The sequence below is a fragment of the Pipistrellus kuhlii genome, unplaced genomic scaffold (assembly GCF_014108245.1).
Source record: "Pipistrellus kuhlii isolate mPipKuh1 unplaced genomic scaffold, mPipKuh1.p scaffold_m20_p_8, whole genome shotgun sequence".
NCBI lineage: Eukaryota > Metazoa > Chordata > Mammalia > Chiroptera > Vespertilionidae > Pipistrellus > Pipistrellus kuhlii.
This window is the reverse complement of record NW_023425584.1, coordinates 14,205,588-14,232,286: the sequence shown is the minus strand read 5'-3', so window position 1 is coordinate 14,232,286 and position 26,699 is coordinate 14,205,588. Positions and strand designations below refer to the sequence as shown.

General features: G+C 42.0%; 1 protein-coding gene across 1 annotated transcript in view; it reads right to left on the bottom strand.

The window, feature by feature from the left end:
* Window positions 1–26,317, bottom strand: part of LOC118711473 (T-cell immunoglobulin and mucin domain-containing protein 4) — a 31,246-nt gene extending 4,929 nt beyond the window's left edge. The window contains exons 1-3 of the mRNA XM_045576648.1: window positions 26,205–26,317; window positions 20,876–21,214; window positions 17,311–17,604 (exon numbers count right to left, since the gene is read on the bottom strand). Coding sequence (XP_045432604.1) covers window positions 17,311–17,604; window positions 20,876–21,214; window positions 26,205–26,262 — 691 coding nt within the window. The 5' untranslated portion in view covers window positions 26,263–26,317. The remainder of the gene's footprint in view (window positions 1–17,310; window positions 17,605–20,875; window positions 21,215–26,204) is intronic.
* Between the last annotated feature and the right edge of the window lie 382 nt (window positions 26,318–26,699).

The following is a 26,699-nucleotide window of genomic DNA, read 5'->3' as shown; positions in this document are numbered from 1 at the left end:
AGGTCTAAGTTTCTTTTAGGCCCCAACAATGGGAAGATTTTTATCCAAGAAGAAAATTTGTCACTCTATCAGTTAACATATATTTATTGACTATTTATTATAGGCCAAATACTTATGATAGCTGTACCATTGACCTTGTTAATGAATTTACAACTTAGTACAGAAGACTGAATTTAAACAAATAATGTGAACAGTTGAAGAACCGTTATAATTATGCAAAATTCTGGAAGAATTAATATAAGATCATAGGTCCATACCATGAGGATGGCTGACCTGTTTGGAGGGTCAAGAAAAGTGTCCTTGAGCATGTGAAGTTTTAGCTGAGATGTGGAGTCATCTACCTAATAAAAGAGTAACATGCTAATTGACCATTCCTTCGAGACACCCACAGCCAATCAGGAGTATGCAAATTAACCCAACAAAGATGGTGGGTTAATTTGCATATACGGGCACCCAGCATCTGAGGGCAGGGCGGACAGCTACTCCAGGCCTCTGAGCAGCATGAGAAGGTGGAAAGGTGGCTCCAGCCAGAGCAAAGGCAGTGCTGGCAGCCAGGAAAAAGAAGGCCCATTCTGGCATGAATCTTTGTGCATCAGGCTTCTAGTTTATATATAACTGATCTTCGAGTTCAACAAGGAAAATATACTGAGAATCCAACTAAGTGCTAAGCACTGTTACAGGCACTAAGAATGCTGAGATGACTATGGTATGGCCCTACTCTCACAAAACTTACAGTACATTAAAGAAGGTTATTTAAGCCTAACATTTCAAGAGTAAGAATGATGGAGTATGGACAGGCAGCTGGAGAGGGTGGGCAGAGGGAGAAGCACAAAGGCCAACATCATAGTTCAGTGAGAGCTATTAGAATTAAGCTCCATTTGGACAGGGTCCCCCTCTGCCTGCTCAGCAAGGGAACCCCAACACTTCCTGACACATACTTGGTGCTCAATAAATGGATTTGAATCTAAATCAAAGTTGAGCAGGAGATACTGTTCTGAGTGTCATCAGTATCTGGGGAGCCATTCAAATTTTCAAAGTGCATAAGAAATCCAAGGGTTGCATGTCCAGAAAGAGAAGAACAAGTGTCCTGGGAAACCCTGTGCTTAACAGTTGGGTAGAGGAAGTGAAGAAATGGGCAGAAAAGCAAGGTCATTAGAAGGCAGGGCAGGAGAAAATGTCCAGAAAAGATGCAAAATCATTGTGCAGTACAATCTTCTGATAGGAACAGAATGTAATGCCACACAAGACAGACCTGACTGGAATAAATACCTAGGCTAATAATTACTCCAACTGAGCATCATTTCCCCCAAGCTTCCTCGCACGCAAGACAAAAGGAGAAATGTGACTGGTTTCATAAGGCTCATAATTTGCTATAGGAGAGCTTATGGACAGGGAGAGTGACTCGCTAAACATCTCGGAGCACAGAACTCCGAGAAAGAAGTCGGCATGTTTTATACTCTACAACTCAGTTATTGTTGTTTTACTCTCTGCTATTATCCCCTGGAGCTGGAAACTGCAGGTAAGAATTCAAAACTCCTACCCATTTTCTGTCAGAATCCTGTTAGACTACAATCATTTGTGATAGATAAGCCTGAAATTGAAACCATCACAGAGAAAAGCCAGCCTGGGTCAGTTTTGTCAGGGCTAATCTGTATTTTAAATTGGAGTCATCTAATGGAGGAGGCATCTAGCAAACACATACTCTGTGGAATGATAACCAAAGAGCACTTTTTCCTTCAAAAAATGCCAAAAGCCCCAGTGGGAAGCAGTACACGGGCCAAAGTGTTGTATACAAACTAGCAACAAGAAACACAAATCAGTGATTCTTCTTCCTTGTGAAGAGTAGTGACATGAAGGGCTCGGGATGTGGGTTAGACAAAGTCAAGACCATTGTTTTTCGTGTCTGTCGTCTGTGCTCTCCTGGCCCCACATTCTCAAGGCCCTGAACTCTGACACAAACACCGTCAGGAAAAGGCAGGAGCCTCCTAAAACTTGTAAGAAAAACAATTCTGTGAGAGAGGAATTGTAGTGGTTTGAATATTGTTCACCCTGCCCCAAATTATGTCTTTAGTATCGCTCAGGTTGTGACCTTATTTAGAAATAGGGTTTTGCAGCTGTAATTAGTTGAGGATCTTCTTTAGATGAAGTCATCCTAGACTTAGGATAGGCCCTGAATCCAATGGCTGGTGACCTTATAAGAAGAGAAGAGGAGGCAGAGAGAGGCACAGAGAAGACCATGTGAGGATGAAGGCAGAGGTTGGAGTGATGCTGCCATAACCAAAGAGTTCCAGGGGTCAGCAAAGGCTGGGAGAGGAGGGGAAAGGTCAGCCTCTTAAGCTTTTAGAGAGAGCAGGGCCCTGCTGACATCTGGGTTTCAGGCTCCTAGCCTCTAGAACTGTGAGACAATAAGTTTCTTTTGTTTTAAGCCACCTGGTTTGTGCTACTTGGCTACTGTAGCTTGGGAAACTAATAGAAAATGAAAGGAAATTGACAAAAGATGAGAGGAATCTTCAATTGGGAATAACCAGCCTAAGAAGGAGTCAGGAAATAGGTGCTGAGCACAGGTAAGAAGACTAAAACCTATTGAAGGGCATAGAATTAAACTCAGAAGAATGCCATCTAATTGTCATATTGTTACTAATAGTCCAATGAACATATAATCTTCAGGAGTAGCCCTATGGGTAGGCACTATCTCATACTGCCCGTGAAAACACTGAGCCTCAGAGGGTTGAGCAACTTGATCAAGGTCACACAGGTTGCAGGTGGAGGAGCTGGGACTTGAGCCTGTATGACTGACATTAAAACCTGTGTTCTTGAGGACCTCATTATATAGGAGCTGAAGCACAATTGTACCAAGCACAAAGCATGGTATGCAGCAAGGATGCAAGAAGGAATGTGCAGTATAATGATTTGCATGGAATCTAGAAAAAGGATGATCCAGAACAGTGGTCTCCAAAGAGGGCTTGGTGCTTACCATGTTGGTGCAAGGCCATCCACTGGGTATGGGGGAAATGAGAGTATCTATTTACATGAACTTAAATTCCATGCTTTCAACATTTATTTTGGATGAATATATTTTAAAACATATATATGAATATGGATGTGTGTAAACAAATTATCAATAAATTTTTTTTCTAATCAGGATACATTATTAATCTGGTCTAAAGAAAAATGAGTCATTTGTCTCTCAAACAGTTGGGAGACCATGGTAGGCAGAGTAATGACACCTTAAGGTGTCTACAACATAATCATCAGAATTTGTGAATATGTTTCCTTACATGGCAAAAGAGACTTTGCAATGTGATTAAGCCAAAGATCTTCAGATGGAAAGATTTATCCTGGACTAGCTACTGAGCCCGATGTATTCACCAAGACCCTTCTAAGAGGTAGGCAAAAATGTCAAAGTCAGGGACAAGATGATGGAAGAAGAGGTCAGAGAGAGAGAGATTTGAAGATGCTACATTGCTGGCGTTAAAGATGGAAGAAGGGGCATTAAACTCAAAACTAAAAAGTAATACTAACAGACTAAATGCATCTACTTTAAGTTGCAAATGTTATAGTCAATTACACTTTTTTCTTATTACTACTTTTGCATAATTTTGAAATCTTTTTCAAATGTAAAAATCTTAACTGTAAAATATCCCATGTATCATAAGTTAATCACTGGAAACTCTCTAAGATGCCTGAGTCACGAGCTAACTCTCGTGTCATTTCTCTGAAGCAGTACCACAGTGACCTTCTAAGCGAAACTTTGAAGATAGGTGTTAGGAACCCATTAACCCACAGTCAAAGACGGTTTGGGTGGTCCCGTTAGCAAAACCACCTCCCTAGTCCAAGAGTACTGACATGCAAAGATGTACGCCTAAGCCACCAGCCAACCATTTGACTGTCTGACTGGTAGCTATGATGTGCACTGACCACCAGGGGGCAGACACTCAACACCAGAGCTGCTGAGCTGCTGAGCTGCTGTGACTTGGCAGCTGCAATTGTCAGGTGATGCACCCAGAACCAGAGAGGAGGGAGCCCAATTCTGGGGTGAATCACCCAAGAATCACCCTCTCCCAATCCAGAACCCCTCGGGGGTTGTCAGAGAGCTGGCTTTGGCCTGATCCCCGCAGGCCAGGCCAAGGGACCCCACTCGTGCACCAATCCTTGCACCAGGCCTCTAGTCTCTATATAGTAGATACATAGTTTCTGTAAAGTTAAATGGTTTGTTTGTTTGTTCGTTTGTTTTAAAGAATGAATACCTATAAAAATGGGTGGAATGCAAGTAGGAATTGTAGACTAGCTAGTTGTGTCAATTTCTTGGTTTTGACAATGTATTGTAGTAATGTGAGATGGTACCATTGGGGCAAGTCAGAGGAATGCATAGACCTCTCTACTATTTTTGCAAGTATGTGTGAGTTTAAAATTATTTCAAAATAAAAAGATTTTTTAAATGATTTAAATTTCAGCCATTTCCTATGGCTCAATATAATATATGCATGATCCATAATGGCCTTTATGGTTAAAATTTGTTGAACAAAAATTGTTGAATGAATTTTAAAGCAAGTTTAAAACAACATAAAAATTTCATAAAACATTTGAAAATGTTGTAAAGAATAATGATAAATGTTACCATGCTAGAGGAAGAATGATCTTGAGCAAATATATAATATCTCAAAATGCTACAGAAATTAATCTTAGTCAGTTGGGGCAGGGTAGGGGTGGAATGGGAGGGTAGGCAATGTTTGGAATACAAGGAACTTTCACTTTATAGTTTTTTCATTTTTTACATGAGCATGTGTTGATTTTTATCGCATGAAAAATAAAGTTTAAATGTAAAACTATAGCATAAAAGCACCATTTTATCTTCAAAGGACTTACAATCTAGTAGCTAGGCAATGATCAATCAGTGAATGTTCTGGAAGAGCCCTATTGGAACTGACTCACCTCTGCCCTTCCTAAGGAATCTGTCCTGTATCTGGGTGGTATAGCTAATGAGTTGGCACACTATGGCAGAAGGCCAAATCCTGAGAGCTAAGAATCATTTTTATAAAGTTGAAATTATTGAGGAAGAATCAAAAGAATAATGATGGGGAACACATGGAAATCACAGGCAATTAAAATTTCAGTGTCTAACAATAATGTTTAATTGAAGCACAGTGACACCCATTTGTTTATATGTGTGCCTGGCTGCTTTTGCACTAAAAAGGCAGAATTTAGAAGTTGCAACAGAGACAGTATAGCTTGCAAAGCCTAAAATATGTACTATTTGGCCTTTCACAAAAGAAGTTTTCTGACTCCCGGTATAGTTAGTCTACTATTACAAAAAAAAAAAAAACACAAAAAAAACAAACAAACAAAAAAACCACTCGTGGAGTTAGGGAATTAAATGTGTTTCATCTGACTATGATTTTATTCTTAAAACTTTTAGACTTTCAGACCCCAGGGTGATGAGAGACTTACCCTTCAAGATGGTTATGCCTAAGGCTGTAGATGGGAATTCACTCTCTCGCTCACTCAAATCAAAGTATGTGCTATGCCCTGGCTGGTATGGTTCAGTTGGCTGAGTGTCATGTCATGACCAAAAGGTCACAGGTTTGATTCCTGGTCCAGACACATGCTGGGTTTCAGGCTCGATCCCCAGTAAGGGGTATATAGGAGACAGCTGATCGACATTTCTTTTCTCTCTCTCTCTCTTTCTCTCTCTCTCTCTCTCTCTCTCTCTCTCTCTCTCTCTCTCTCTCTCTCTCTCTCCCCTCCCCCCTTCCTTTCTCTCTTTCTCTCAAATCAATAAATACACATTTTTTAAAAAATTGGCAGTGCTATTTAAATATGTGTATAGTATTTAAAAAATAAATAAAACCGAAACCGGTTTGGCTCAGTGGATAGAGCGTCGGCCTGAGGACTCAAGGGTCCCGAGTTCGATTCTGGTCAGGGGCCTGTACATGGGTTGTGGGCACATCCCCAGTGGGGGGTGTGCAGGAGGCAGCTGATCGTTGTTACTCTCTCATCGATGTTTCTAACTTTCTATCCCTCTCCCTTCCTCTCTGTGAAAAATCAATAAAAAAACCACTATATTAAAAACAAACAAACAAACAAAAAACACTATGTATTATGTGTAGTTCTGGAAAGGCATTGCATGTTTACAAATTCTTTTAAGAATCCATTTTGAAAAGCACCCTTGTTTCCATCCCATTAACAAAAAGTTGCTTCAAAATTACTAGAAACTCTCTCTCATAATCAATTTGACACTACTTCATGCCTAGGATAGGGATAACCATAACCACTTCATGTAAATTACCTCATTGAATGCTTACCAAGCCATTTATAGATGTGTAAACTGAGGCTGAAAAAGTTTAGCTCATTTGCTCAAAGTAACACAAACCATTAAAGGAACCCAACTCTGAGTGAATCAAAAAAATCATGATTGCAACCACTCTGAGAGAAAAGAAAAAGAGCTTATTAAAATCCTATTTGAAAACACAAACTCTATAACCAATGGGCTTCATGCCAGCAATCATTTGGAAATAAAAGCTCTCTATCTCCTCAGTGGAAACATTCTAACTCATATCACACATTTTGACTCATCATTAAATCCATAGATACTGGGATTAATCTGTCTTTACTTTGAAAACAAATTTAGTTCTAAAATGAGTCCATTCAATGATACAATCTTGAGTTTGACAAGTGACAACTTCTAACCTTCAGAGAAGGGGCTTTTCCTTGATAGTACACTGGCTTCTGCTGCCCCCTTCTGGTGGTATGGTCTTTAAAATCCAAAGAAAAGATCCCCAAATCACAAACTGAATAGTTTTGGAGTTGAAGGAATTTGAAATTACTCCCTCTAATTCCTTTCTTTAACCAGTGGTAAAATGAACATGTAGAGAGTTTCACTCATGCTAGGTTCCAAAGTGGTGAGTTTTAAAGGGAGTGACTAGAACCCATATTTTCTGACCTTGTGTAACAGCATTAAGGTAGATCTGGAATTTTAAAATGCTTGTGTGGCTCAGTGGTTGTGTGTCTACCTATGAATCAGGAGGTCACAGTTCAATTGAGCCCGGATTGTGGACTCAATCCCCAGTGGGGGGCATTCTGGATGCAGCCAGTCACTGATTCTCTCTTGTCATTGATGTTTCTATCTCTCTCTCCCTCTCCCTTCCTCTCTGAAATCAATAAAAATATATTTTTTTTGTTAAAAAAAAAAAAAGTAGAAAAACACACTTATTGAATTCACATACTTCCTTCTAATTTTGGGGGCCCCCATGTGTTTTTAACATGTAGTATGATGAAGAGCACTCTACACTGGATGAATCAACAGCATTACATGCGTGAGTCAAATGAGTCATTTAGCTCCATGGACAAAATAGGGTGGGGTTTATTTGTAAATGTTGGAAGGGACCAGAGAACAAATTGTGGTGGCACCAATGTGGTTCACAAAGAGGAAGGAACGGTGAGATGACTTCACAGTCTGCGAAGATGCGGTAACAGAGAACCAGAGATTCAAGAACACCATTATTTGAGTCACTCCAGTTCTGACCGAGGCCTCCGCCTTCCACTTCCTCCAGGGTGCCCCAGCCACAAAAATGTCATTATCCTTATGAGAGCCCAAAGTCATCACCCCGGGCTACTGCTCTTACCTGCCAATATCTGAGGGTCCTAAAGAAGCACAGACAAGACCTCACCCTGATCCTTCCCCACTGGGCTCCACTTTGAAGGGCAATGTCCAACACTACCCTGCCCACACCAACTGATAACAAATCTTGATGGAGGGAGGTGGCAAGATGTATAATTTACCAAGAATCATTGATATTGATAACAGCAATAATAAATGGTTACCCTTGCCGAAACTGGTTTGGCTCAGTGGATAGAATGTCGGCCTGCAGACTGAAGGGTCCTGGGTTCTATTCCGGTCAGGGGCATGTGCCTTGGTTGTGGGCACATCCCCAGTAGGGGGGGGTGTGTGTAAGGGGCAGCTGATCAATGATTCTCTCTCATTGATGTTTCTAACTCTCTATCTCTCTTCCTCTCTGTAAAAAAAAATCAATAAAATATATTTTTTTTAATAAAAAAAAAAATGGTTACCCTATACCAAGCACTTTCTACATGCCCAGCAAAGCACAAAGTACTTCCCGTGTTTGATCTCAGAAGATGCTTTATAGTCTGTACCATTACTGTCCTCATTTCACAGTGGGAATCCTGCTGCAGAGGGTTACAAAGCTGGAAAGGGAGTGAACAAACCTCAGAGCCAGGATTATCTATCTGAGAGCCCAGGAACTTGTCCTCTGGCCTTTGGAAAACATGTCAAGAGATCATATACACCTGCTGTGGGAGAATGGAACACTAGCCTTCCGCTGCCTTCGTGGGTACTGTTTCTGGAAAAGACAGCCTACTCATCATTATTGTTGATGATGACAATGCTGAGTACAATGTAAGAAACTAAAAGTACACAAGACTCTGGCATTTATTATCACATTTGAACTTTAGAACAAATGCTAGGGGCAAGTAAACTTAAGCTGAATTAAGTCAATGTGGGCAGAATTATGGAAAAAGAAATTGGAACTCAGAGAAGTCACCTATCTTGCCCAATGCTGCCTACCTGGTTATGATAGTAAATGTTGGAACAATGACATCTGAGTCCAAATTCCATGCCTGTTCCCCTCAGCCAGGCTGCTGAGCATCACAGGATCCCCCAGTACATTAGTGGCAGGGTCCCCCAGTACATTAGTGGCAGGTTAGTGGCAGGTAGGCAGGTAGGCAGGTAGACCTTTTTTCACTGGCTTGTTCACAGTGGGGATAACAGAGACCTGATTACAGAACTTGCTGAGGTTGACCCTTTTATACTATATCCGATGAAACCAGAGATCTCTGTAGTGTCTGGCTGGGCCCAAAGGGACAGTTTGGTCTATGAAATGAGTGGCCCAGCTCACTAAGAGCCAGCTCTGTGTTCTATTCCAATGTGGCTGGCATCTTCTTTTTCACACTCTGCCTCACCACAGGCATGGAAACTCTCTTTGATCTTATTTGGTTGACCTTTCTGAGGTGAGCTATTAGATGTGAGAATTACATGGATTCAGTTCCAATTTTAGTAATGAAAAAAACCAATGGTATAGTCAGTATAATATCATGTTACTGTGAGGAGAATGATGAGAATACACATTTTGTCCTTTCCTTTTATCTCCATATGCCAGCCACTCAACTGATTTGAGCCCCTGAAAAGCACTGGGCATGAGAGAGAAAACAATGCCACAAGAAATATGTTGACTCTAAAACCAACTGCATCCAATTTCTTTTCTTCTAACCACAGCATTTGTGAGTGAAAATGAGCTTTGCTTCATTCTCCTGCCTTCCTCTGTTCTTTCTGCTGAACTTGTCCTGAGAATGGCAACTCCTCCTAAAATTCCCTTAGGTCCTTGATTAATTGAGGACCCAAAAGTGTCAGGTTGTACCAGGGCTTGATTTTGTCTTTAATAAAACAGTGCAGTGCATGGGGAAAGAGCAGTGATTTGGGAGCCAGAAAGGGGGCCTACCTAAGGCCTAGTTCCCACTTCTTTTAGAATGTTTATGATACCTTGGAGCCTCAGTTTCCTTCTGTGTAGAATAAGGAGTGTGTACTACACCAGCAATTCCTAATGCCTTCTTGGAGATATGGGTAGGCTAGCTTCAAAAGAATCTAGTGAGGGAGTTTGTTAGACATACAATTTCTTGGGCTTCCCCCTCCCCAACAAGGTTTCTAATTCTGTAAGCCTTGAGCAAAGTAGGTTAATCTCTGCTTTTCCCTAGCTCCCTATGATTCCAGCCCATGAACAGGTCTGGAGTTCACTGATTGGGTGATCTCCTAAGTTCAAGGTCTTGATTCCCCAGTGTTCTCCTGCTTCTCTAGGAGGCTGACATGAGATCTGGTTGCTCTCATCCCTTCATTTATTCTATCCTCACTCCCTTCTCTCTTATCTCCATTTCTAGACCAAATCCCACCTCCCCCAGTCTTAGTTGCAATCCTATTCTACACTAGGACAAACCTTGCTCCATTCACCATCCCCTTTTCTCTACCTTGCCTCCCCTCTAAATAGTCACCCTTCAATTTCTTAAAAGAATCCCTAATGTTCATTCGCTAGCAATTGCTCATCAATGGAATTCAGGGTCCCCCATGGCCATCTTACTAAATGCCTCATCCATCCTACTTGACCAGCATGCAGAATTTCCTAATATTTAATACAACCTCCATACCTTTTCACAGCCTGACTCCCTCTGCCCCTGTGTAATTCTGGATACCTTCCTACTCCTGATGTTTCCTTCTCTGCCTCCCTAGCCAGTTGTTCTGCTTCCACCACACCCTCTCCCAGTGCAATTATTCCTTGAGAGCTGGGGGTTTAGGGATGAAGGGGTCTCTGTATCTCTTTATCACTCCCTTCATCTCATATAATACCTTCAGGGGATTTTGCAGGACCTTCAATTAGAGCTTAGCTCATGTAGAAGACAATATAATAAAGTGCTTAAGAGCTCAGTTTCAAGAGCCCAGAGACCTGGGGTTCAAATTCTGGCAAATGTCTTCACTTCTCCAAATCTCAGTCTCTTCTATTGTGTAATGGATATAATAATAGAGTTTTCCCCAGATCCCAACAATGTGTCATAATGAGACAATGCTTTAAAAGCATTGAGCCCAGCCCTGGCATATAAATATCACTCCATTAGTGTCATTTATTATCAATGACTCCCAAAATTATATCTATAGGCCTGAACTTTCCCTTATGAGATAATATGTTTGAATATATTGGCACAGTGGCAAGTCCCTATTTAGCATTTATTGTGTGAATCATCATAGTAATTACTATTTGATCAAAGATACTCATCACACCCAGGTATCCCTAAGTGAGCCCAACCCCCACCTTTCCAGCTGCCAGTTAGACATCCAAAACAAAAGCTATCCTTCTTCCTACAGTTCCTTCACCAGTTAACCCATCACATCAATCTGGTCTCCAAGGACAGAGAACTAGTCATCTTTCACTCTTACTTCAGTTACCATATCCTTTCAGTGCTAACTCCTAAATGGCTTTGACTCTGTCCCCTCTGCTGTTATTGCTGCCATCATTCTAGTTGAGATGCTCACCTACAGCTTGAGTTATTGCAGGAGTCTCCTGGGAAACCACTCTGCCTCCAGGCTTGCTCCTCTCTGCTACATCTTCTACACTCTTGCCAGAGCAATTTTTCCTACAACAAAACTGAAAATGTTATTCCCTACTCAAAAACAAAACAAAACATGAATGGTTCTTTATAACCGTGGAATCAAATCTAAATTCTTCAGCCTAGTCCAGAGGCATGGCTCAATGGTTGAGCATTGACCTATGAACCAGGAGGTCACAGTTTGATTCCTGGTCAGGGCACATGCCCAGGTTGCAGGCTTGAACCCTAGAGTGAGGTGTGCAGGAGGCAGCTGATCAGTGATCCTTTCTTATCATTGATGTGTCTATCTTTCTCTCCCTCTTCTTTCCTCCCTGAAATAAATAAAAATATATTTAAAAAATAAATAAATTCTTCAGCTCATCAAGTCCTTTAAGAACCTAGATGATTCCTAGCCCCCTGTCTCCATGACATTTAACTTGACTATTAAACAATCTCCAAAGATTTCATACTTCTATCAAGTTCACCTGTCTGTTCATGTTGTCCTAACTCACCCTTTCTTCTTCAATGCAATGTTCTTGGCCTTGAAGAACCAATTCAGATGTCATTGAGTGAGATCATACTGATCCTCCTTTCTAAGATAGACTCTATCTCTTCCTCCTTGGGGCCCAAGGATACCTTTTCATACTTCTATGCAAAACAAAGAACACTAGATGATTAATTGTTACTTACAAGCCTACCTATACCACTAAAGTATGGCCTTTTGAAGAAGAGAGAAATAACTAGATAAGCCACATTTAATGAATGACAGATTTGAAAGGCCTTAATCAAATATCCACAAATACAAACTAAATGCCAAGATAAAGATATGAAATCCCATTTGCAATCACCTTTTCCTGTGAGATTCTATTCAAAGGCCAGCTTGCTCTGGACCATGATAGATAGGCTGGCTTTGTAAAATAAACAGATACAGTGATAGGACAAATGTTCCTGAAAGCATCCCTCCCCAACTTCCTCACCATCCTAACACTGCACCCCCCTCCCAAAAAAAAAAAGTACTGTAAAAATCTCCAGAAAGAAAAAAGTTATTCTGACCAGAGCAATATTCATTCTTTCAATTTTATGGGCTTGACAGTGCAGTCCTCACGCATATGTGTGTGCATTAAATTTGAAATTGTTCTATAGTTTTTATTTCATGCTGGTTGTGGGTATAATGACCCACCTAGGAGCTGAGAATGAGTGAATCCTGATACTTTAGGGTCACATATGAAAATATGCCCTCAGGAAAGCTCTGTTGAGAGACAGTAGCTACCAGGCCTGGAACAAAGGCCAACTGTACATGAGATGAGAACTGACCTCTGGTCTCAGCTCATGTCCTAACTCAACCACAAGGCCTCTCTCATCTTTCTGGCCTTTTGGGGGCCTCAGACTCCCAGTTTTCCATAGACAACAACCCTTCAGTTCCCATGAGGTTATGGCCACAGTTTAAAACCCATGAAAGGTAGGTGTGAATCCTCCCTCTCCCTCTTTATAGCTGTGTGATCTTAGAGAAGTCACTCCACCTCTCTGAGCTCCATTGTAGGCAGCTATAGAGAAGGAAGATTTGTCCCATTGGGTGGGGTTCCTTCAGATGATGCCTATGGACCAAATACCTTAAACATGGAGAAGGGCACCAAAGTAGAAGATAAATACTTGCAAGTTTCTTTGCATAGCAAGCTTGACCACATCTCTTTTTTAGCCAGAACTTGATTTCTAGACCTCCATAGTTGAGCAATGTGAGAAGGACAGAACAAGTGAGAGGTAGCAGATGATTAAGGATATCCACCCACAGGAATACAACCAATAATTGAGAGCTCTGAAGAGCCATCTAAAAAGGAGTCAGTGAAAAGCTATCAGAATCTCATATTATTCTAATACTGAGTAGAGAAGTATCACCATACAATTTTAAAGCTTTTGTAACTCCCCCAGATTTATAATTTTGTCACTCATTAGCTATTTCCCTCGTGTAATCAGCAGTTTTAGAAACACACAGAAAACTGTACTTATAAGGAACAGCGAGTCAGCTGGGAGCTTTTGGAAGTGGCCTCTTGTTACCTTACTGGTCGGGCCTAACAATGAGGGTGTATGAGTGGGAATAGCAGCAGAAATGTGCAGGAAAAGACAAAGGAATCCATCACAGTGCCTGTCATTTACTAGTGAGGAATTATGGATTAGGTATTTTTTTCTCATCTATTTCCTTACTTAAGAGTCCTGCAAAATAAGTACTACTATTAGTTCAATTTTATAGTTTGAAGGCACTGAGATTTAGAAAAAGAAGAACAAGTCACTCACCTGATATTCTATAAGGGCGGGGAGGACCAACAGGAAACAGCAGAGCTGTGATGTAACCCTGAGCCTTTCCCACTCCCCAATAGCGTGCTTTTGACCCCTACCCAATGCTGCCCAGGAGTTTGTGAAAGGAAAGGACCAGAAAGAAAGGATCTTGGATGTTACTGAGGCAGTAAAAGTGAGTCTGAGACATAATCAACAGAGGACTTAATCACAGGCCACCTGGTCTTACTTAGGAAGTGACCTAGTCTTGTGTCTCTACTCACCCTGGTTTCAGAGTCCCTACAGCACAGAGACTGGATATTTAGGGAGCAATTTAAAACCCTTTTATGAATCCTCAGGCTAGAAGGAACGACTTAAATTCCCATATACCTGGAGGAGTAAGAATTTATATCCCCCTAACAGACTCCCTTTAGCTGCAGAAAGAGCTTACGAGGGCTTTTACTGTTTGTGTTATTGCTGTTCATGTTTCTAACTGTGTGATCTAGGACAAACTACCCCACATCTCTGAATTTCATTCTAGGTGGCCATAGAATGGAGGTGAGAAATTGCCTTTGTGGGTAATGCTAATTTTGCCAAGATCCTCATTAAGAGGTTACTCCAGCCCTCAATCATAAAAGAAGCCTTATCATCCAAAAAAGTACATGAAGAAATGAAGAGGGAATTGGGGCTATTTTGTCAGGGAAAGAAAAAGCCCCAGAGACATGCAGGCCCTGTGAAATGGGTTGAAGGCCTTTTCATGTAAATGAAGAAGTCGTCTTATTCTCTAAAAGCCTCCAAGCGGACATCAGTGGAAGCAGAGAGCATGGGTCAGAGTGGAGTCAGAGCAGACATGGGCCAAATCTAGGTCTGTCATTTCCCGGACAATTTATATAACCATCAATTCTTAAATGGAGGTAATGAGGTATCTCTCTCGTGGGCTTTTGTGAAAAATTAAATGAGATTATGAGTAGTGTTAAAAGAAAGAAAGATGTGTGTAGGTGTAAGCTTCTCTAAGAAACTCTCTGACCCTCTGCATGTGTGTTTTTCCTTACTGTGTAAAACCAGGGTAATAGCTGTACCTGACTAGAAGATCATTGTGAGATTTGAGTGATAAAATGCATGGTAAAAACCCTTAGTATAGCCTCTAACTCATAGCTAAGTCCTTAGTCCTAAGGTAATAATTATTATAAATGTTTTGTTACCAAAACTAGTGGGAAGAGAGAATGGTAAATGAAGAATCTGACCCTTAATTTCAGACTGGAAAACAAGGTAAATAATAATAATAATAATAATAATAATAATAATATCTAACAGCATGTAATCAGAGCTAGACTTCCTGGATCTGGTACCTGAGAGCTTTGTGGCCTTGTGAAATAGGGAACATGAGCACCTGCTAAAGAGGGATTGGATGGAGTGGCTCATAAGAAGAGCGTGGCCAGCACATGGTATGTACTCAATAAGCTCTGGTTTGCTCTATGAGCAGAGACTGACAGATGTTCTCATAACAAGCTCCTCTTCAGCAGCGCAGCCCCTGCAGGTCAGAGCAAGTATTCTCTCTCTCTCCGGGAGTGTAACAAGGAGGAGCGAATAGAAATTACCAGGAATGTTACAGAAAAGGTAAAATACCAGATGGCCTCTTGTTCCCAAGCCAGTGTAAAATAGTCCAAGATTTAAATGAAACAAAAGATGACATTTTGAAAACTGCAATTCCTTGCCCACCCTTTGTCACTTTTCTGGTTGCTACCTTCTCTTCTGATAGAAAACAGCTCCCACCCTAAGCTGGTCCCATGGACAAAGAAGGTTTGACTCTCTGGGACCTAATTTCCCTCGAATGAGCACATCGAGTCCAGGTTTTCTGTCTTCCCCTGGCATGAGTAAGTACAGGTGAGAGCTTTCCCACAGGAGATCACCCTTGCATTTCATCCTGATTTATAATCTTCCTTCAAAACCTGTGCCACTTCACTCACTCTTATCTGTCCCCTCCACTCCTATCTTCTGATCCTCAATGAGTGCACCATGCTGCCTCCTTCAGAGTTAAAGGGAAGGCTATTTTCTGGCTTGTAAACATATAGAAAGACACTCAAACACTGTTAATCAGAACAACAAAAGAACGAGATGACTTTTTCTTCTCAGAGGTAGGGAGGATACGGGAAAGCAGATATTCCTTGGGCAAGAAAACAAATCAGCACAGCCTTTCCAGAGGACAATTTTGTAAGAACTATTAAACTCACAAGTGCACATTTCTTGCAGTCTAGCATTTCTCCTTCTTGGTCACTTCCCTAGCTAGAGAACCACTTGCAGAAATGCTTAAGGGGACACACACCCAAGGCTGTTCACTGCAGACTGTTCACAATGATGAAACATTGGAACAACCAAAATGCCCTCATAGGGCAACGGATACTAGAACTTTCTATAGAATGAAATACTATACAGCAATTTAGCATAATGATGCAGCTCTACGTGGACAGAGGAAGAAAGTGATCTAATATATATAATGTGAGGTGAATAAAATAAAATGCAGAAGACTGCACACAGTATAATAGCATTTTAAAAATCCACACACAAAGCAAACTATAATTATATATCTCTACATATAGGTAACAGAAAAGAAAAAGATCTAGAATTATCACCTTCAGGAGGGGCTGGGATTAAAGAGAGGAAGTCAAAGAGAGGTTGTGTGTGTGTGTGTGTGTGTGTGTGTGTAGGGAATGGTGGTATGTGTTAGTTTTCCAGGACTATCATAACAAATACCTCAGACTGAGGTTTATTTCTATCCTTTTTTTGTATCCCTCACAAAACGCATTGCTGTAATATTTGCATAATCTTTTATAAGTTATTAGCATTTTGAATAAATGGGTGATTCTCCCAGGAGCATTCCTAGCTTCACGTCAGTGGTGGCTGAGGAAGCGATTCAGAAATGAGGCAGAACAGGAAAGAAGCCAGCACTGATGCTTCTAGCAAGTTTCACTTTCATCCTCACTTGCAGGAGGATGTAGGATGCGACCACAGTGGAATCAAAATAGCTCAGACCCAAGACAAGCAGGCAGCAGACAGATTGTTCCCACGGCCAAAGACAAAACCACTCATAGGAGCACAGCCCCTTACCCCTTGGCTGAGAAAAAAATCGCTGAGTCACTCATTTCCCAGTGACATGAGTGTTGTCTTGAGTGTTGACTGGAAAACCCAAGGTTTTAAAAGATAAGATGAACTTAGGGAAATGCTTATCTTTCTATTTGGGGTGTCCCTCTGTCTTCTAAACTGAGTTCTGTCATTGAAAAAAAAATAATCTTATATGACTGGTATCCTATAAAAAGAGGAGATTAGGCCCAGCCCGTGTGAGTCAGTGGTTGAGCACTGACCCAAGAATCACTAGGTCATGGTTTTATTCTCAGTCAGGTCACATGCCCAGGTTGTGGGCTCCATCCCCAGTAAGGGGCATGCAAGAGACAGCCGATCAATGATACTCTCTCATCATTGATGTTTCTATCTCTTTCCCTTTCCCTTCCTTTCTCTGAAATAAATTTTTAAAAATATTTTTTAAAAAGAAAAAACTAGAATATTGACACACACAGGGAAAAGACCATGAGATGACATACTGCGAAGGTGAATATCTATCTATAAGCTAAGGATAGAGGCCTCAGAAAAAAATCAATCCTGCTGACACCTTGATCTCAGACTTCTAGCTTTCAGAATATAAGAAAATAAACCTCTCTTGTTTAAGCCATCAGTATGAGGTATTTGTTATGATATTCCTGGAAAACTAACACATACCACCATTCCCTACACACACACACACACACACACACACACACATCTCTGCACTGCTCATTCAGTAGAAGAAACCCATTCCATATACATGTGATCAGCAGAATGGAAAGAATGATCAATTGTGCCAGGTACCTGTAGTGAGGGTGGATCCTTCGGTGGAAGGCTCAGTGGTCAGGAGAACTGTGGTTGCCGCAGGAAGGGAGGTTGGTGTTGTCCATGGGCACGTGGTTGTCATTGTTGTGAGGGCAGTGGTGGTTCTTGTCTGAAGTGGTGTTCCGGTTGTAAGGTCAGGTGTAGTCATGACTGTCGTTGGAAGCACAGCTGTGGTTGTTGGCATAGCAGTGGTGGTGGTGGTAGTGGTAGTGGTGGGGGTGGTGGTGGTGGTGGTGGTGGTGGTGGTTGTTGGGCGTCGGGTGGTTGTTGGGGCTGTAACCAACAGGAGATATCTTTGATAGCAAGTGGAGATGGAGGAAAAAGGAAACAATACGAATATATCTGAGACCCTTCCATTTCCCCCCGTTTCTACTGCCTTCACATACTGTCCTGGACCATTGTAATGTCCATAAAAATTGTTGTTTTTTGCCACTAGTCTCAGCCTTTCCAATTTGTTTTTCACACATTGGTTCAAGTAATCTTTTAAAATGACAAATCTAATTATGTCAGTTCCCGGCTTAACACCTTTTACTGGGTCTTCCTTGCCTGTAAGCTAAAAAGCCTAGCCCACAATCTTGGCTGCAAGGTTCCATCAGATCTAGCCTTGTTTTTCCTTCCAATCTTATGTCTCCACTTCACTCTCCTTCTTTCCCAGCTCATTGGCCTTTCTTCAGTTCTTTGAACATATTAGTGGCCTTCTGGCTGGAAGAACTTTATACCTGCTGCTTCCTAGTCTCTCTCTTCGTGAGGCTAACTCCTTAACCTTCTTTCTCAGCTACATGGACACTTCTGCAAAGAGGTCATCTGTGTTATGTAATAACAATGTTTTTGCACTCTCATATTTTACCTTCACTGCATTTAATGCATTTCATAATTATACATTTGTTTGATCATTGTTATTTAACTAGAGGCCCGGTGCACAAAATTCATGCATGGGAGGGAGTCCCTCAGCCCAGTCTGCTCCTTCTCCCAGTCCAGGAGCTCTCAGGGGATGTCCTACTGATGGCTTAGACCTGCTCCCCATGGGTAACAGGCCTAAGCCACAGTCTTTCCTCCCTCTGCAGGAAGTAACTGGGCTGATCAGGGGAAGGCACCACCCCCATCACTCCACTGCTGCTGCCACTGCCTGCCACTGCAGCCACCAAGGTGTTTTGTGATCCCTTCACCACAAAAAAAAAAAAAAAAAAAAAAAAAAAAAAAAAAAAAAAGGACAACTTTCTTTAGGCATTTTCAAGATGTCTCTTTCATAGGATATGACTTTTTTTTTTATCCTCACAGGAGGATATCTTCCCATTGATTTTTAGAGAGCATGGAAGAGAGAGAGAAAGACAGAGAGAAACATCAATATGAGAGGCACACTTCAAACAGGTTACCTCCTGCATGAGCCCTGACCTGGGTCCTGGCCAGGGAGGAGCCTGAAATCTACGATAGATACATGCCCTTGATCAGAATCAAACCTGGCCTCCCTGCGGGTTTGTGTCTCTGCTCCAACCCCAGCGCCAGTGCCAGGCTGCACAGCTGGGCCAGCCCTCCTGCATGTTGTTCTCTCAGGCCCTGGGCCCTCACCAGATCCCTCCTCCTAAGTTGGTCATGACCTTTATGGTGTCCTGGCCTAATTTGCATATTAACACACTCTCTCTCTCTCTCTCTCTCTCTCTCTCTATATATATATATATATATATATATATATATATTTCTCCAACTAGCTGGTAAGCTCCATGAGCACATATAGATGTTCCATAAATATCCATGGGTAAATGAATGACTGATCAAAAGTGAGCTCAAATATAAAATTTCAGTCAAGCAAGATGAAAAAACTCTGAAGATCTATACAACATTGTGCCTATCATTAACTCACATTAGGTGTTCTTTCCACAATAAAATAAAATAAACATCTAAAAAAACTGAGTCCAAAGTATGGTGAGGTGCAGTTTCTTTTGGATACTAAAGATTGGTTCGTAACCAGCACCACTCATCCCCTAAACGTTGAATTTGGGTTCATTAGCTACAATTATTCTACAGATACCACCTTCTTAAATATGCCAAATTTCCATGAACTCTAATGGCCTGAAAGACATCATTAGTTTCAAGAGAATATAGACATGACCCCACAGAGTATGGAGGTCAAACAAATATTTTATAAAACAATAGCTGGCTATACCAGGCTTGACAAGAACAGATTTGGATAGGCATCATTTAGTTCAATAAATCAGAATAGTTATTTTGAGAAAATATGCTCATGTGTAAGGAAGTGCTTTAACTAGAAGCATCCACATTAGTTGTTCTCTAATTTTAAAATGTATTACAATAAACTAACAAACAAAATAGAAACACCCTCATAGATACATAAAACAAACTGACAGCTGTCAGGAGATTGGGGGAGTGAGTGAAAAGGTGACAGGGTTAAGCAAAAACAAACAAAACAAAACAAAAACCTGATACAGTATGGGGACTACCAGAGGGAAAGGGGGTGAGGGAGGTAGAAGAGAGTGCAGAAGGGATAAATGGTGATGGAAGGAGACTCGACTTGGGTTAGTGGACACATAATACAATATACAGATGATGCATTACACAATTGTATACCTGAAAGCTATATAATTTATTAACCAATGTTACCCTAATAAGTTAATAAATATTAAAAATAATAAAATAAAGTACATTAGAGTCAGCAGAGGAGCTTGTTAAGCATATTAATATACAGACCCTGCCTTCCAAGATGCCCTTCAGTTAGGAACAGAGTGCCACATTCCCCCATCCATAATGAGAGCTGAACCCAGGGCTTACTTTACAAGGCTCCATTCCAGACAAGCAGGAAAGGTTGTTATTGTTAGCATCATTTAGCCACAGACTGCCCTCCATGCAGCTCAAATCTTTGTTTTTGTTAATCCTCGCTGGAGGATATTTTCCCATTGATTTTTAGAGAGTGGAGGGAGGAGCAAGAAGGAGAGAGAGGGGAAAAAATCAATGTGAAAACGCCATATCAATTGTTTGCCTCTTTGCAGATCAAAGCTTTAGGAGTTCCACCTTATTCCAAACTTCACCAAAAGCAGCATAGTAAACAGAAGGAAAAACATGCCTGAGAATGGCCCTGAGCGTCCCCACATCACATGCCATTTCCCCGCTGCCAGAGGCTGCAAACTACTGGCTGATGGGCTGAAGCTGACCCCCAGGCACACTTTATTTAGCTTACCCAGTAAGCTAAATTTTGAAATCTTTGCCAACATGCAAAAGTCAGTTTATCTTACATGAAAATTGAAACATCGGTAAACAGTGGGTGACAATCCCAAAGAAAAAAAAGCAGCTGCCTTCTTCAGATTGATGCTGAAGTTTCCTTCCCCACCCACCACCCTCCACTCATTTCTGTGGCTTTCTTGGCACCCCAGGGCCTTGCCGCACACCATGGCCCCTCTAGTCAGAGCAGCACACCTGAGATGTACTCGGTCCGCTCACGGCTTAAGGAGGCAAGGCCTCTCTACCACTGAACCCATCACCCATTAACCGCCAAATCTCTCCTTCCACAGGCACAACCCCTTCCTGTGCTCACCTCTTGTTATCCTCAGGACAATGTTCTTCTTGACATCATTGAACCAGCCAGGCACCTCTATGCGGCAGCAGTACGTAGCGCTGTCACCTTGGTTGGTGTTGAGGATGGTCAAGGAGACGTCGCCTCTCCTCATATTCCCCCAAAGCTGGTATCTATTCGACTTCTGGGAGAGCACGCTGGTCCCATCAGTGTGGAGAAGCTCCTCGTTGCACTTGGAGTTGGGACACGAGCCTTTGCCCCAGCACATGCTGTTGCTGGGAGACCATGATGAGTACAGACAGGGCAAAGTCACCATCTGGCCCACGTATCCTGTCACCACAGTCTGTGCTGCAGCTGGTGCTGTGAGGAGGGATGAGACAACCAGGTTGTGTGGAATTCAAGTATCTCAGACATGAGAGTGGTTTTCCAAACAGATGCTTCCAGGAAGATAAGCACATTGACCTACTTTTGCCCCACCCGGTAGTGATACCTCCCCACATGGTACAATAGTATATGTATTTCTTTAGTCTAAATTCTGATGTGTGCTTAATGAGAGCTGAGGCCCTAACTCCACATCCTTCCATCCCCCAAGTGGAGACAGCTGGCCCACCTGAGTGTCTAAACTCATTTCCACAGCAAGACCTTTTGCTGATGTTTCTCTCTCCTCCTCCTCCTCCTCCTCCTCCTCCTCCTCCTCCACCTCCTCCTTCTCCTCCTCCTCCTCCACCTCCTCCTCCTCCTCCACCTCCTCCTCCTCCTCCACCTCCTCCTCCTTTTCCTCTCCCCCCCTTCCTTCCACTCTGACACTGAGTACCATAAGATAAACCAATAGACTCTCCACTGAAAAATCCTGACGCTTTAATTCAATTCTCCTGACTCAGATAAACAGGTCTAAACATAGCTCTCTACCCACTGTATCCCAATAAGCAGTGATTATGTACTATTGACTTGAATATCTTAAATGGGTCTCCCTCTGTCTTCCAACACAGAGCGGACTATGGCATGAAAATGGGCTGCCAAACTACCTGTTTCCCCGAAAATAAGACAATGTCTTATAATAATTTTTGCATCTAAAGATGCGCTAGGTCTCATTTTCAGGGGATGTCTTATTTTTCCATGAAGAAGAATATGGTACACATTTATTGTTAAATGAAAATAAAGGAAATTTATTACCTGTATACGGTACGATAGTACGGTAGTAGTCAACACAAACCAGACAAACTGTGAATCCTACAGTATCAAGAATTTACTCATTTATTCAATGACAATCATGTCATCATCTTCTGGAACATCATCATAACAATCCAATTCCTGAATTTCCTGGTGAATTTCTTGTGACTCCATTTCTTTCAGAATCAGTGGACCAAATCTCTCATGTTTAGACCGGGGGGGGCCTTATTTTGGGGGGATGCCTTATATTTCACTCAGAAGGAAATCTGTAAGTAGGTCTTATTTTCGGAGGATGTCTTATTTTCGGGGAAACATGGTATATACCATTGCCCTCTCCTTTCAGCACCGGAAACACAAAGGAATTGCTCTGGACCATCTATTTGTTGTTAGACAATAGGAGGTTAGGTGGTGTTTGAGGGTTTTTTGTTGTTTTTTTTTTTTTAATGTTAGAACTGAGTGAAGCAGGCCCCAGGAATTAGAATGCGAGCTGTGGCATACAAAAACGCTGACAATATCCCTTATATGGAAGTATCACTGCCAGGTGGGGCATAAGTACAATAGGTCTACAGTTGTGAGCACGTGAAACACAGAATTTGTTCTTGTATTTTTATCTATTAATTATTGTATTATTTTTCATGTGAACAATTGTAAACCTACTTGTGCCCCACTCTAGTTTTAAGATGAAGCGTCCACTTTTTCCAACTTTGGCTGCTCATCAGCATGACCCGGGGAGATTGTTAAAACCAGATATTTTATTGACCAGCCCTGAGTCAGAATCTCTGAGGCCAAAGCCCCTGGAAATGTACATAACCAAACCCTTCAGGTCATTCTGATATCATTGGCCACTCCCCCAGTGTGTGGGGACCAACTGGACAGGCTCTTTGAAGATCACATCCCTTTCTGAGAATCTGGGAAACATTCTCACTGCTGCCAGCCCACTGGTTTAGTTGAGCATCAGTACTTGTTCTAAACAACAACAGAAAAGCTACTGAAGTGAGAGCGAGGCAGGCTGAAGCTCCAGACTACATCCCAGGCGCCATGTTCCTGCTTCCTGTTTTCCTCAAGGAACCTCCTTGGCCCATGAGACCCCATTCACTAACTGTGTTGACCCACTTGGCTAAGTTGTATAAGACATGGCCCACAGGCCTTGACCAGGTGTTAGAAGCGCTTATCCCTCTCTAGGGGAAGGTGAGCATCAACTCTAAAAGGCACCCAGAGAGGAAGCCAAAGGACGTACTGCTCAGGCTTTCCACAGTTGACTCCCCTGATGAAGGTCATTCCAAACACATAGCAGCCAGAGCTCTCCCTGCACTCACAGCCTCTTCACTTTGCTGCAGTGAAAATGTCTCACGGACTATAAATGCTGTAGAAGTCCACTCTGCCCACCGTAAACCCAGGAGGAAAGATAAGAAATGTATCATCATCACCCTCGGCTGTGTGAGCAACACAGAACACGTGTGCCTAAAACAAATAACTTCTAAAACACAGGCTAGCTCTTATTTACATTGGGAGAATTACTTTTAAAATAGATTAGAATTATTTCTACTGGAGAGTCATCAGTTTCTTTTCCCAAGTACTACAGCACCACAGGAAGCATCCTACTTCGTAAGACCCAAAAGAAGAACTAAAAAAGAACATAACAGGCAATTCATAGATGAGGCGATAGGAGTGGCTAGTAAATTTCACCTATTTGGCCAAAACTTAGAATGCTGAGAGTAGCAATTTTTGGCCAACAGGGATCTAGGAAAAGATAGCCTACCAGAGTCAACTACACTGAAATAGGGTAAGAATTGGTATAGCCACAATGTGGGACAATTTAACAGTTTCTATTAATACTCAACGTGGACATGTGCATTCTAAACCTTAGCAATTCTGCGTTTTATTTATCCTAGAAAAACACACATGCACAAGAAAACCTAATAGCAAATGTTTACTGCAGCCTTCACATACATGTGAATGGAGTGAACAATGTGTATGTGTGCATGGCAAAACAGGAGCATTCATTCCATGGAATCATGCATAGAAGATTATTAGAATTAGATAGACTTATGCCAGTTAGCATGATACCTCGGTCTTATGAAAGTATGAAAAGGGCAAATTTTAATATAACACACACAATATAAAAACCATTTATAAAATAAATAAATAAATAAATAAGAGTTCACATTGTGTATGTGCATGTGGGAGTGGGGGTATAGATATATGAAGCTAAATGCATAGAAAAGTGTCTGGTGGGATATACGCCCAACTCATTGTGTTGGTCATCTCCATGACTGGAAAGGGATGGGGCCTGGCAGTGGTCATCAAAAGGGATTTGGGCTTTATAGCATTATTTTTTTTTTCACCAAGGGTGTTTCTGTATTACTCATCTGATTAAAAATGGATGGTTTTGGAAAGAAAAAAAAAGGGAAGCAGGGAATCAGGCCTTTTGGCATGGCAGAAAACAGCCATTGGGCACACATTGTAAACCTCTTGTGCCAGTTGGTGCCTTTGTGATCTTGGAGGAAAGCCACTGTAATCCTAACCTCATTGTCATTGTAAAATAAAGGGGATAATGACTTTCCCCAGAAAGAGTTTCTAAGGTTCACATGAGACGAAATATCAGTGCCATGTGGAATTAATAAAGTAACCAAACATGGGAGATTTAGAAATAGGACCAAAAAACCCTGTTTTTTCCAGTTACAAAAGTATCCTGGAGCAGAGGAATTGTTTGTATCAAATCAATTCCACTTTTCTGGAGCTACCCAGGATGGTGTGGGGACAACTGGGTTCTGGTGCCACTGGTGTTGCCCCCAGCTGGTGACCCCAAGAAAAGCCCTTTCCCTACCCGGGGCTCAGTTCCACCATCTGCAGACTGGACTTTGTGATTCGGCATCTTCTAAGGACATGCGCAGCTTTGATGGATTCTCGGTGACTGAACAGTCACTCTCTTCCAATTTGGTCATTTTAGAAAAGACCCAAATGAAAAAAAAAGAGAGAAAGTTTACCAGCTCTTTCAAACAGGGTTAAAGAAACCCACCCCAGCTCAACCAACAGCTCAGCAACCAGCCAGTAGCTGGCAATGCGGACTTAGACCCCGGCAACTTTCAGCATAAAAAAATCAAGTTCCCAGAACAAGATAAAGACCATTGAAAACACTGATTTAAAAAAAAAAAAAAAAAAAAAAAGCAGACATGGGTTGCTTTTATTCCATTAACTGCCACAGCATATCTGAGGAGATAAGCAGGTCAGTGACCTGTTCTCTGATGGGGGCACGGGTGAGGTGGGGGGGACGAGGGGGAGCGCTCACTGAACTCCAGGGAGGACAGGAACTCATAGCAGAAATTCCTGAATCAGTCCAGAGCATTCAGGAAAAGCCCACCTTAGGAGGAGACCTGAGGACCCATGAACTTGCAGAAGACAGAGAGACAGAGAGAACTGCATGGCACAGGCTGGAGAGGTAAAGGAAACACCTTTGCTGTCCTTGAAAGACTCATAGGCAAACAACTACCAAACTTTTAAAACTGCAAGAGACACTACATATTGCCTAGTTCTAGAATCACAGATGGTGAAAACTGGTTTTCACCAGTCTCACACAGGGAAGAGCCAGGGCTCAATAACCATGTTCCCAGTGCCAACTGTTGTGAGCAGACAGGACTCCGGCATTTGCCCTCTGCCACCAGGATGCACTGGTCTCAGCCCAGGGTGTGCCTCCGCATCATCCAAAACCTGGGAGCAATGTGCCAGAAGAAACCTCTCCTTGAAACTCCTGCCTGGAGTTTAATTAAATTAAGCTTAATTTCTGGCAAATTAAACTAGAAAGTATACTCAAGCTAACAATAAAGCGAAAAGAAAGAATTACAACAAGAGCCCTTCCCAGAGCAAATTGCCATCAATCTGACTGCACTGGTAACATCTGCAGAGGACATGTCTTTTCCCCATTTCATCTGACCCCTTACTTCTGTGTTTCTTCTTCAATTGCCATTTCTGATATGAACACAAATGATCCCAAGCTGAAACTCCCAAAGTGGTTTCAGGATAAAACTTTGTATAACAGCAAGAGGAGAGACCATCCAAAGAAAAACCCTGGAGTGGGGTGGGGGCAGGAATGAGGTGGGCTTCTGCTCCCTGAAGCCCACCAGCCAAGGAGCCCCACCTCAGGGTGCGGAGCCCCCCACCGCATGGCAGGTCAGACACTTACTCAAATAAAGCCACCACAGCTCCCTCAGCAGCCAGAGGACGACAGGCCCTCTGGACATTGTGACTGTCAGCCGACCCCAGGAGTCTGTCTGTCTGCCCAAACTTCATTTCTTATACTCCAGTTAATGCTGACAGGGCGGGACCTTTTCGTTTTCATTTCTTCTTTTTTTGGCTCAAAGCCTTCCCTTTCCCCATCCTGAATGGCCTTCCTGGATCTGGGATGCATGATGAAATGCATTGAGCACTTTTCTCTTAGACACTGCGGGAAGTGTGTGCACAAATGTTGGGTGGGGGTGGTGATGGCATGTGCGAACGTGTACATAATCTTTTGTTTTAGAAATAAAACTATCAATAACCATGTTTCTATCTAGAAGGGTCACACACTGGAGAAAGACTAAGCTCAGTTTTCTTCTCTTTCTAAGTTAGAATCCATGGACAGGCTTCACGGAATTCACAAACATCCTCCACTTGCATTACTGCATTAAATCACAGTGTT